We start from the raw sequence: 13,201 nt of genomic DNA on the forward strand, positions 1-13,201 counted from the left end.
GTTAGAAATAGAGAAAAGAAGAAATAGGGGATGATAATAAATTAACAAAAAAAAACTCTTTGTTTTAGTGGAAATTAAGGACTCCAACCTCATTTACGACAGTTCTTCTTTAGTTAGTTTTGTTTTGGCTAGTAGTCAAACGTAGTGTTTTTCCTACACCTAGCGTATAGTTGGTGCTGTTGAGACCAATTTTACCTATGATAAATGTACATAGCATAGATACTAGACTCCTAGTATCTCAATAATATCATACTTTCTACGATTTTTAATACTCGCAACGTTTGTGATTTATACCCTATTCACATATTATACTTTGATCATTTGGTGATGTTTATGTAAGGTAAAACATACTAACTTAATGTGAGATCTTGTTGGATTCGTCTTAATGTGTATTTTCAAAATATTAACTTTTATAATTTTTGCTTAAAGAGAATCAAAGATATTAATGATCTAAGTTGTACATTGGCATGCGTGAAAGCGACAAACGTTGCGAGTAAAAATGAACGTAGGAAGTATGATAATTTTCTCTTATTTCTGAATATCTGTGTTAGATAGTACACATTGCCTTGGAACTCCATCATCAATTTGGGAGTGAAGTTACTACAATGACTTTTTTATTAGCGATTTTTCTAAACATAGCCCCAAATATACACCATTAGGTACATCCAGAAATCTAGGAACTGTCTTAAAATAAGTGTACAACGGATGTAAAGTTTTGCCTAGTGAAAATGATTTCACCTTTCAACCTAAATGTTGGGGGTTCAATCTCATTAGAGACATTTTAAAGAGTGTTATTCTTTCCCTCTTGTCTCAAAGTGTCTAACTTGCTAACCCGAGCAGGATTAATCTTAGAGGAGTTCCCGCCCGATAAGGATTAATCTTACCTTAAAACAAAGTATACAGGCAATGCTTATAAAATTATTCCTAACAAATCAACATATCTGCCAAATATTTGACCCTTTAGAATTATGAACCCAGTAGTCCAAATCTCTCCCATTAGTTTGGCATAAATAGAATCAGTACAAGGAATTTATGTAAGTACTTTCTAGTAGCAATAAAACTCAACAGACTCTTCTAAAACTGCAATTCTCCTAAAAAATTCTGCTATTATCGTATGGGATGAGGCCCCAATGACACACAGATATCAATTTGAAGCTGTTGATCGATCACTCAAGGATTTAATGGGGAATGACTTGCCGTTTGGGGGGAAAATTATTATGTTCGGTGGTGATTTCAGACAGGTTTTACCGGTGGTTCGAAATGGAACTAGAGCTCAAATGATTGACGCATCTTTTGTCAGGTCCCCTATGTGGAGACACATTCGTATTTTGCGTTTGAGAGAAAATATGAGATCAATTGATGATAACGGCTTTGCTAATTTCTTACTCTCTGTTGGGAACGGTAATGAACCTACTGTTTCAGATCAGATGATAAGGTTACCCACTGCCATGATTATACCAACAGTGGCAGATAGTTCGATCGAGGCTTTGATCGACCAGGTCTTTCCAAATTTAAGTGAGCACGTTGGTGATGGAAATTTTATAGTTGAAAGGGCGATCATCACACCCCTGAACGAAGACACTGATAGAATAAATAATAAGGTTGTCGAAAAGTTTCTCGGAGAAGGAAAAACGTATTATTCGTTTGATTCTGTTCCTGAAGATAAGAGAAATTTGTATCAACAAGAGTTTTTGAATTCGATTTCTGCGTCGGGATTGCCTCCCCATGCTCTCACCCTGAAACCTGGGGTACCCTTAATGCTTTTGAGAAATATTGATCCTAAACATGGTCTTTGCAATGGAACACGGTTGCTTTGCCATTCATTAAAGGACAATTTCATTGATGCTGAGATTTTAACCGGACATTCTAGGGGGAACAGAGTGTTTTTGCCAAGAATTCCCTTGAAAACTGCTGAAGATATTAAATTGCCATTCGAGATGGTCAGAAAGCAATTTCCTGTGAAGTTGAGTTTTGCCTTGACTATCAACAAGTCTCAGGGACAAACTATTCCACATGTTGGGATATTCCTCCCTGATCATGTATTTAGCCACGGCCAGCTATATGTGGCATTATCACGAGGAATTTCAGAGAACACGACAAAGATCGTGGTAGAAAAGGGAAAGGTTCAAGGTTGTGAAGGCATATTCACTAAAAATATTGTGTACAAAGAAGTTTTGTTGTCTTATGATTAGAGATACGGAATTAAAGTATTATTTTTTATTTCCCAATTTTGTAATAAACGTTATTGTATTCTTGACATTGAGTAGTTTTTGTAATAATAATTGATTTACCATATAGCTACGGACGAATTGAGAGATGTGAATTTTATATATCGGAGTAATTAAATGTATTCATGTACATAACTTTCTTTTCATGTGATATACCTATTCATACGTTGTGAATTTCGGTTTATGTAATTCTAATTTTGTTCTGAACTACCTTTACAGGATGACAGAGTACCATTATCCAACTTTTGAGCATTTATATCCTAGCGGGGTACAACGATATGATGTACGAGCCCGACTGATTCGCAATTATGATATTTTCAACTACAACCATAAAGGAACAACCAAGCAAACATGGAAAATGATTTTTGTCGATGTTGAGGTAAATGACCTTACGCTTCATTCAAATTTTCATTGAATCTGAACTATATCATAACTTTTTCATGTGTTTCCTTTTGTAGGGTCAGGCCATACAGTGCAATATTTTCGGCCCCGCGATTGAAAAGTTTATAGGACGGTTTCAAGAGGGATTCATTTATATACTCCTTGCTGTACAAGTGATATTTGCTGAAGGGAAAAACAAAATTGTCCCCAATTGGAAACAGATGATCATCAAAGAAGAAACAAATGTGATACGTGAAGAGGAGGATGACATTTCCATACCTTCATTCCACTATAATTTGGTTCAGTTGAACCGATTAAGTTGTCACATCGACTGTACTGATAGAGTTTATGGTACTTTTGTTTGCCTTTTTTCAATATTTAGTTATCATGCATATGTCGTTTATTAATTGAAACATTGATGATGTTTTAGATGCAATGGGATTGGTCCTATACGTTTCACCGGTTGAGAATATTGGTGTGGATTCATTTAAGCGAGACGTGGCAATAATGGATACAACGTAAGTCCTCTAAATTATTAAAATGTTAATTACAAATCGAATTTACCTTTATTTCGATAAATTTGTCTTAATATTGTTTTAATTTCTACTTGCAGCTGGACTGTTATTAAATTAACACTTTGGAATGATTTTGTGCACGTTCTTGATGAAAATCTTAATCATGTTGACGTGGCACCAATCATTGTAGCATGTGGTCTGCATGTCAAGAGCTTCTATGGTACATCATCCAAATTAAATTATATAGTAAATGCTGTCTTTTTAATATGTAGTTTAAAGTATAATATCCAGCTGTGATAATATTTCTAATTGATAAATACAAACAGGCACATATCTTTCCACGGGATACCACACTAGGGTTTATGTTAACCCGGTTAATGAAAAAACAACATCCTTATCTACATGGTACGCACAATCTCGCCAAATACATGTACAACATAACCTTAAGTATTATGCTCACAACTTTTTTCACGTATAGGTATAAATCGGAAAAATTGGCAAAGATAAGGAGAGATTGGTTTCGTTCGTCGACTTTTTCGTTAAAGTCGTCGATTGATATTTCTAACACTCCCCGTATCCGATTATCTCAATTTCCCAGCGTGAGAAAGGTATCGTTTTTAACCTTGAAGTTTGAGTGTTGTCAACAAATTAAATACGGTATTATGTACTTAATTGTCGGACTTTGCGTCTTTTTTTTGGTAGGTTCAATACTGTCGAGTTGTTGCATATGCATGTCGCGTTGATAGTGTTGATAACATCATATATGAGGCATGCAATCGTTGCCTAAAAAAGGTTGTCATTTTTCAAGGACTACAAAAATGTCAATCTTGCAATCTCACCAACACTGTAACTATCCCAAGGTAACTATCTAAATTTTTTTTATACTTAAACACACATTATATATTGGTAAATATCTATATTAATAAATTGATTTAATTTCGTTTTATAGGTTGCTTCTTCGACTTACCATATTTGATAAAAGTGGTAATTTGAAAGTCACAATATTACACGATCTTGCACAACACCTTTTAGGTTGTTTAGCTACTGAAATAAAATCAGTACTTCAACAGGTTTCAATCTAATACTCTAACAACATAATTGTTTTAAAAATATTAACTCATGTTGATTTTACATTTGAATATATTTTTTAACGTTCATGCAGCCTAATGGACGTAATCGAGTGATGGAAAAAGTATTTGCATGTTTCGGAAACAGAGCTTTTTCATGGGTGCTACATCCACCAATTGGAGATTTTAATCCTGAACATTCGTATACGGTTGGATATGTGTTGCATGTCGATTGGGCGGAGGAGTGCATGTGGTTAAACAAATATATTGCGAGCAAAAAAAGAAAATGATATTTACTATTTTGTATGTACTTCAATTTTGATTTTTCAATAGGATATGTTAGTTGTATCAAAATAATGTTAATTTTTTTTAATAGCTTTAAATTCGTCATGTAAGGCTACGAGTATTGTATGACCTCAATGTCGCAAAATATGGACTTTGCGAATGATTATTAGTGTCTAAAATTTGTAAAATTTCGCAAGCATCGCGTGCATGAAATAATAGGCACAATAAAGTTTCTAAAATTCACGCACGCATCGCGTGCATAAAATACTAGTAAATAATAAATCAAGAGACAACAAATCAAAATTAAGTCCTGTCTTGGATCGATTTGGGGTTGCACAAATTCTTATTTACAATTCTTAAAAGTTAAGCATATATATGTAAAAGTTATCTATTTTTCAGTGATAAATTTTTTTCATTTTAGTAAAACTTATTTCTTCAAAATAACTAATAATGTATAAAATTAATCATTTACAACCTTTAAAATATTTATCTATCAATTTTTTTTACTAATATAAAAGTTAATCAAAACTAGATTAAAGTTACAAAAAAATGGTTAAAGTTATCTTGGTGTACAATAAATTTATTGTACACCTTGTGCGCACAAGACCTTTTGCTACGGACTTTTTCTTTTCAAACAACAAAAACTCCAAAGATCGACTTAGTTGCGTCATTTGTTGTAGCATGAGATGTTGAAAGTGTTGAAAGAATATTATACTTCCAATATCAAATAGTAAAAAAAAAGAAGAAAAAGAAGAAACCACCCTAGTACAATCTATAAAAATAATAAATATCGAGGAGATCAAAAAAAATAATAAATATGTTATTAAATATTATGTGGATGTCCATTATACCCCTAGTATCTTTCTGGAATATTCTAGATTTAGGGTTTATTATTCTCCAAGCAAACCCCTATTATATATATTGGATGTATATATACCCTATTGTTCATGGAATAGAACAGACCATTTTCTCCTCTCTTTCTTTCTATTTCACAACACGTTATCAACACCATTGCTCAACATTGGAAACAAAAAAACAAAGGAGAATACAATTACCGGTCCGAGTTAAGCGAAAACCATCACTCGATGTGAGTATTAATTATTATGTTTGAGATTTGCTTCCCTAATTACTTTGTTTTCGAATCATGAGTTTTTATTGACATGCTATGAGTTTGTTGAATTTGTATATTATTAATTTGATATTGGAGTTATATGATGTGGGCTTTTATATATGACTTCTATGTTTGAAGGAATTGGTTTTCGTAATTTTTTTTTTAATTATTAATATTATTGTTATGGTTGCAATTGCAACTTACAATTATTTATTATACTTTTATCCCTTAACCGTTTTAATGTTTGATCCCGATGAAAATTTGTATAATTATCCGGGAATTATCTGATATCAAGTATGAAAACTTCATATTAATTGTCCCTTTTTTATTTTTTGTTTGTCACATCCTCAAATACTATTTGCCGTAAACCATGTTTAAATTGTGAAGTAATTTATTGTTTTGATTTGTTTAGATCCCGTTATTTTTTTAATTCATTACTAGAGTATAAGGAATTAAGCATATTGTTGTTTGTTTTTATGGAATTAACTTTGATTTGTCGATGTTAATCCTGGAATTGGGCCAAATCCATTGTTTGGGAATGCAAAGGATTTGGAATTGGATTTGGCCCAATTCCAAGCCCTTTAACACTTAAACCTTATTGCTGGAATTTGAAATAACATGGAAAAAGCGCGGATTTGAAATCCAAAAATCACGTCTTTCTCGAGGTCTCTGTACTCTCCCTCTCGTGCCTCTTTCTCTCTCCTGTCTCGCTGCTCAGCCTCCATGCTTTCTCTCTCTTGCCTCGCCACTTGAGCTCAGCCTCCAAGCTTTCTCTCTCTTGCCTCGCCACTTGAGCTCAATCTCCTACGCGATACAAATTTCAATTTTTTGAGGTACAAATTTCTAACTTTTTGGGTTTGTTTTTCCCCAATTTCGTATTTTTAGGGTTTGCTTTCAGTCAATTCTTGATTTTTTTTCCCCAATTTCGTATTTTTAGGGTTTGATTACATGAATTATTCTTATTTTTTGTGTTAATTAATACATTTTTTTTTCCGATTTTGATTGTTAGGGTTTGATTGTGCGAAAAATTGCGATAGTAAGAGAAGACAAGACAATCAGAGGCTCCCGTTTTCATTTCTAGGTCTTCTGTTGGAAATAATGCAAAGAAAGAGTTTTACCATATTGTGAAAATGTCCCACATTGGTGGAAATGAAAAGGAGGCTTTTCAAGTGTAGTATTTAAAGAAAAGAACTTTGTCCCACATGGAAAGAAAACAAGCTTTTCCCTTTGTTTAAATATAGGGAAGTAATGTTTATACTTTGAAGTACTTTCCCAAGTGGTGTGGGCTAGAAGGGGGAATCCCCACGCGCGCCGCCACCGCCCTTCCGGCCGGTTCGGTTCGTGTTCGTGGCACGTGCGCGGTGTGGTGGGGCCTCCTTTTTGGGCCAAGTCGTAACTGACAGTCCACTCTTTATGAGACCGGTCAGTTACGTAGCTCACTCCACCCTCTTAATTAAAATCGTAACGGTCGTATTTATTACGTCCCTTGATTTCCGCTTCCGTTTTAATTACTCAAATCAATTACTGATTTTCAGTTATCAGAAGCTTTATTGCATGATCAATTCTGATCGGCGGTTACAGGTCTTTTAATTACCCAATTAAATGCTGATTTTCGGTTACAAAATCTTTGTGGCTTTATAATCAGTTTGGGGGTCAGTTTTCAAGATACACCGAAAATCAAACTCTCTCTTCTCCTATTCTGAGCATTATTGTGAGTTCCATGTTTCTCCTTAGTTGAGTGCACATTTTGGAGAAACGCTGTGTCAAATCTTGGGGGGCAACGCCTTTTCCGGTTGCACCATAGTCGGGGCGAATTTTGCTTCTAAGACAGTGTTTCGTAACACGTCACAGCTTTATTTACATCAAATATTCGGCCCACATTTTATTAACATTTTTCAGATTTTACAGTATCATTTCCTACATCTTCCTCTACTTTTCTCGGTATATCTTCTTTTGCCCTCCAACTGTTTGTTAAAATGATTATGTGAGAATTTTGATTGAATTTTTTTTCTGGATCTGTTGTTTTGAATATTTTACATAGTGGTTGTGATTTGTGAATTAATACTGTTGGCCTAGTGACCGAAAATTGTTAGTACTGTGCCTGTTTTGTGGAATCTTGTTTGAAATATAGAAGCATACGTGCAAATTTGGTGTGTTGTTTAGGCTGAAGCAGGGGATTAGCAGCTGCTTATTGTAACTCTTATACCCAGCCATGTATTAGCTAGCTAGCTGTAAAAATAATCATAGAAAATAAGGTAAGGAATTCGCTGCTAATTTAAGAGCAGTAAAATTTGAATAAAGTACAATTTCTTCTGCTAAACAACTTGTTAGATGAATTTAGGTCATAGCAATTAGCTTTGTTTTTTTGTAATTGCAAGTTCCTATGGGACACACTAGCTGAAACACTTGGTTGGTGCATACCAAATAAAAAACAAAGATATGATGATGTGCTGTGATGTTGGTTTAAAGAATTCTGTATAAAAAATAATGTAAGAAAGAATTCTGATTCATTCCGCTTGTTGTCTGAACCAAGAAAAAAAGACATGGTGTTGTTATTATATCAACTGAAATTGCGCAACTGTTAAGAGAAGAGAGTTTTTATGTTTTCAACAGCATTAAAATACATTATCGTTTGAGAAACCGAATAATACTGAAAATGAAAATTTCCAAGTTACCATGCGAAAACAGGGATGATTGATGACCATATTTCCTAATTCAGGAGAATGATAATCTTCTATCTGAGATCAGTAGACGGATCAGTGGTAATTGCTGAAAACATTAATATGTAACAAACAAGAGTCACCTTTTTTTGCAGTTCTAAATGTCGGATGAAATGAGTATACAAGAGTCACAAAAGCACCCAATGGATAACGATGAAGATATAGAATTGGCTATGGTCGTTGTAGGTTTTATTATAGTAGTAGTTGGGGCATGGTATGGTCAAAGGTATAGGATAAATGAGATAACATGGAATGAATGCGACCGTGCTCAAAGACGAGCTACATGGATGAACACTTTAAGGACTGATAGGATATGTCGAGAGCAATTGCGTCTCGACATACGTCATTTTGAGAAGTTATGTCATGTTTTGCAAACTAAGGGGGGGCTAGTGACCACAAAGAATGTCACGGTGAAAGAAATAGTGGCTTTATTCCTCATACACTTGGGCATGATTTGAAGAACAGAACAATGCAAGCCCTCTATGCTCGTTCTGGTGAGACGGTGAGTCGTCAGTTTCACGTAGTGTTAGCATCAATGCTCAAGCTTGGAAAGTACTATATCAAGCAAATAGACCACAACACTAATTATGCTGACGATAACAAATGGAAGTGGTTTGAGGTAATTTCTTATAATAGTAATATTCAAATACATCTCATAATAGTAATTTCTTTTGAAGTAAAAATTGTTGATTGAGAATTTAATTTTAGGGTGTTGTTGGAGCTCTCGATGGGACACACATTAAAATGACTGTCCCTGTCGAGGATCGCCCTCGTTATCGAGATAGGAAAGGGGATCTTAGCACCAATGTTTTAGCTACTTGTGATCCAAACCTCCGTTTCACATATGTTCTACCTGGTTGGGAAGCATCCGCATCAGATCCTCGTGTCCTTCGTGATGCTCTTTGGAGGCCTAATGGTCTAAAAGTACCTAGAAGTAAGATTTAATTTTTTTTAATAATAAATTAATAGGTAATGTGGGTTCAAACCAATAGTTAAAATATTAAAATTTTATGATTGCAGATAAATATTTTCTTGTGGATTTAGGCTTTTCTAATGTCGAAGGTTTCTTAGCTCCTTACAAAGGTACTCGATACCATTTGAATTTGTGGCGAGGGAACACTCCTACAAATTACAAAGAGCTTTTTAACTTACGGCACTCATCCGCTCGAAATACCGTTGAAAGAGCATTTGGGTTGTTGAAGAAGCGTTTGAGTATCCTTAGAGATGCTAGTTTCTTCCCCAAAAAAATTCAAATTAGAATCATCAATTCTTGCTTCATCCTCCATAACTTTTTAAGGGAGGAAAACATGGAAGAAACAAGTCTTATGCAAGAGGTAGAAGAAGACCTATTGAATATGGAAGCAATAGACGAAGAAGATGAAGAAGATGATTATATTTTAACCGCTCGTTCAACTAATGCATGGAATGAGTTTAGAGATGACCTTGCTATGAATATGTTTGATGAATATCTAGAGCGAAGGGCTCAACTTATTTGAATTTGAAATGTTTGATGTAATGATGAAATATTGCACTCTTATTTAGTGCTACTAGTTATTTTGGTAAATGGTTATTGTACTGCGTATTATCTGCTTATTCTACAGCGTTTTCTACTGCGTATTCTGCTACGTATTCTACTGTGTATTCTACTGCATATTCTGCTACGTATTATACTGTGTATTCTGCTACGTATTCTACTGCGTATTCTGCTATGTATTCTACTGTGTATTCTGCTACGTATTCTACTGTGTATTCTGCTACGTATTCTACTGCGTATTCTACTGCTTGTTCTAACTGCGTTTTCAGGTATGAGAAGACAAGGGAAAGAGCCGGCTTTACCACCACCCACCCGGAAAAGGGGATATGTCACATGGAACTCTCAAATGGACAGCATTCTCACTTCAACACTCTATGACCAAATTAACGAAGGAAATAAGGGCGATGGAGATTTCAAGTCCCAAGCCTACCAAGCCGTGGTAGATAAGTTGAGGGCGGAATTAGCTATGTCTGTCACTATAGATCATGTCAAGAACCGGATCAAGGTATGGAAGAGACACTATGCTATTATCTCCGACATACGTACCCGCACCAAATTCAAATGGGATGAAGAAAAGAAAATGGTAGTGATACCCATAGAAGACCTCAAAGAATGGCAGACATATTGTCAGGTAATCTGTCATATGCTTTCAGATTCTTTGATTTAACTTGCTATGGTAACACATGATTCGTATAAGTTTTGAAGATATCTTTGCACTGTTGCACTGCTGCTTGTTGTTCCATTATGTTCTGATCTGTTACTTGTTGTTCTGTTCTGGTCTACTTCGTGGTTTAGTTCTGTTCTGATCTACTTTGTTGTTCAGTTTTGTTCTGATCTGCGTTGTTGTTCAGTTCTTCTTTGATCTACTGCTTGCTATTCAGTTTTGTTCTGATATGCTGCTTGATGTTCAGTTATGTTCTGATCTGCTTTGTTGTTCAGTTTTGTTTTGATTTACTTTGATGTTTAGTTCCGTTTTTGATCTGCTTTGTTGTTCAGTTCTGTTCTGATCTTCTTTGCTTTCAGTTCTATTTTGATCGGTTGCTTGTTCAGTTCCATTATGATCTTCTTTGCTGAAAGATTTAAGTGTAAAATAGTTCGTCACCATTGTGACAGCATTTATCTGAAAGATTAAGTGCAATGCTGGATCTATTTGTGATTGGTGTATGTTCAGAGACTTATTTCATCTTGCAAGCACTGGCAATACTGAGAAGTGTTCACTATCACATTGCTTCCCTTGAAACTGTGGTATATGCATTTGAATTTCCGAGTTATTGGAGTGTTTTATTGGGCATTCTAACTGTGGTATCTGCATTTTGAATTTCCGAATTATTGGAGCGTTTTATGTAGTTGCATATTTACTTGGAAGGACCAGTGTGTGTTAAGTTATTAAAATGCATGTATAAGATGGTGAATCTACATCAGTGGTAGATAGAAAAGGAGTGATGTAGTTTCATTCTGTTAGATGCACTTATTATGTATGTGTGTTAGAGGTATGGGAATATTGTGTTTATGATGCTGCTGCTGCTGTTATTTTGCTGCTGCTGCTGTTGTGTTATGGCAGTTATGTTGCTGTTGTTGTTGTTGTTTACGACAATTATGCTTCTGTTTTCTGTGGACAGGAAGTCCCAGTCGCCTCTGCTTATCTGAACAAATGCATCGAAAACTGGGACGATATTTGCACATTATTTGCAATGGACAGAGCTAATGGTGAAGGAGCAGAGCAGCATGATGAATCAGCTACTGCAATGGAGACTGAAAATGAAGTTGGGAGTACTTCCGAAACAACATCCGGAGAGTCAAACAAAAGGTTGAAGAGAGACCGTCTTGCTGATGCGGTTAGTAGTTTTGCTGAATCTTTCAAGGAGTATGTGAGCAAGGCACGAAATCCTCCAAGACCAACTAGCCAAGAGATATACGAGGTGGTGTCTAGCGTTCTAGGTTTGTCTCGTCACCAAGTCTTAAGGGCGGTCAAGCGTTCGTTAATGGCACAAATGATGAGTTCGATATGCTCAAGAACTTACCGGATGATCAAAAATTAGATTGAATTTTATTATGTATTGATGGGTAGCATTTTAGGATTTTATGTGTATTATATTGGACCTATTATGTTTTTATTTGTTGTTGATCACTTCTGGTTAATTGTTATGTGAATCAAAAAGCAGCAATAGTAGATTTAATTGTATATTTAACTTTTCATATTTCCTTTATAAGTTGAAATAAACACTTCAAAGAAAAAGCAGGAAGTGAAATACTACTTACTTCCCAAACACTATGGTGGAATTGAAATTCCGGAATTCAAATTACTAGTGATTGCCAAACACTTGATTTGGAATTCAATTTCTACATTTCAAATTCTAGATTTCAATTCAACATATTCAAATCAATTCCATGTATCCAAACACTACCTTATTTTATTTGTTATGGAATTACCTTGTTTTTATTAAGGTATGTAAGGTATATGCGCATACTGTCATTTTGATCGGTTTGTGTACATTTGTCTCATTGCGTACCATCTATTACAACTTGGTATGATATGGTTACTTTTAATTTTTCGAATACCTAATTTATTATTTTCTTGTATAGTAAATTATGTCAAATCTTGCAAAATTTGAGATTGTGGCCCTTGATATTAGTAGATAAACTGTTTATCATAGGTACTAGATGTTATAAAGCACCTAGATGCAAAGGAACTTGGTGATAAGACTTAGGTTATGATACATATGACAATTCATAAATCATGCGGAAACAACCATTAAGCCAGGAATACATATTATTTACACATAATCATTTAGCATAATTTAGATGCATACTCTTTGTTGCGTGCCTTCCCTAGCTGCGCCCGAACCGAACAAGAACAAGTCTTTTAGGACTCCAAGTGTCGTCCCTCCGTAGATAGTCCACAGCACGTCCGGATCCGCCTTACGATTGACCAACTAGAATCGCCCCTAAGGTACTATAAATTTTCGGCACTTTTGAGCAAGATGTGTGACTGAATTTTTCTCTCAAAAACTCACTTTGAATACTTGAATAACTCTATATAAATTGTGAACCCAGGCCACATATTTATAGGGGTATGGAAAGAGAATTGGAATCCTATTAGGATACGAATTAATTAAATTAGAATTATAATAAAACTCTTATTTAATTAATTTATCAAATAGAATTAGGAATTTAATCATTAAACGAATTATGCACGATTTAGGTTTCGTATGCGAACACAAACACTTACGCGAGCATGACCCGCAAGCGTGCAGGCCATGCCCGCGCACAGCCCACACGGCCGCACGGCCCACGCGAGCTACAAGCCCACGCGAGCTGCAGCAATGCTCGCAGCCCACTGCTCGCAGCTGCGCGCGCTGC

At 35.2% G+C, this 13,201-nt stretch overlaps 2 protein-coding genes across 2 annotated transcripts; both read left to right on the forward strand.

Annotated features, from left to right (window-relative positions):
- Positions 1-1,130: 1,130 nt before the first annotated feature.
- Positions 1,131-4,684, forward strand: LOC130465521 (uncharacterized). The gene is made up of 10 exons (XM_056834312.1): positions 1,131-2,161; positions 2,448-2,607; positions 2,687-2,960; positions 3,040-3,127; positions 3,223-3,344; positions 3,451-3,529; positions 3,603-3,732; positions 3,827-3,984; positions 4,074-4,194; positions 4,287-4,684. The coding sequence occupies exons 1-10, from the start codon at positions 1,131-1,133 to the stop codon at positions 4,479-4,481; spliced, it is 2,358 nt and encodes a 785-aa protein (XP_056690290.1). The 3' UTR covers positions 4,482-4,684.
- Positions 4,685-10,120: 5,436 nt separating this feature from the next.
- Positions 10,121-11,900, forward strand: LOC110799501 (uncharacterized). Its single transcript, XM_022004767.2, has 2 exons — positions 10,121-10,472; positions 11,461-11,900. Exons 1-2 carry the CDS (start codon positions 10,188-10,190, stop codon positions 11,878-11,880), a joined length of 705 nt encoding a protein of 234 aa, XP_021860459.2. The 5' UTR covers positions 10,121-10,187; the 3' UTR covers positions 11,881-11,900.
- Positions 11,901-13,201: the final 1,301 nt, after the last annotated feature.

This window comes from Spinacia oleracea, chromosome 1, assembly GCF_020520425.1.
Source record: "Spinacia oleracea cultivar Varoflay chromosome 1, BTI_SOV_V1, whole genome shotgun sequence".
Lineage (NCBI taxonomy): Eukaryota > Viridiplantae > Streptophyta > Magnoliopsida > Caryophyllales > Amaranthaceae > Spinacia > Spinacia oleracea.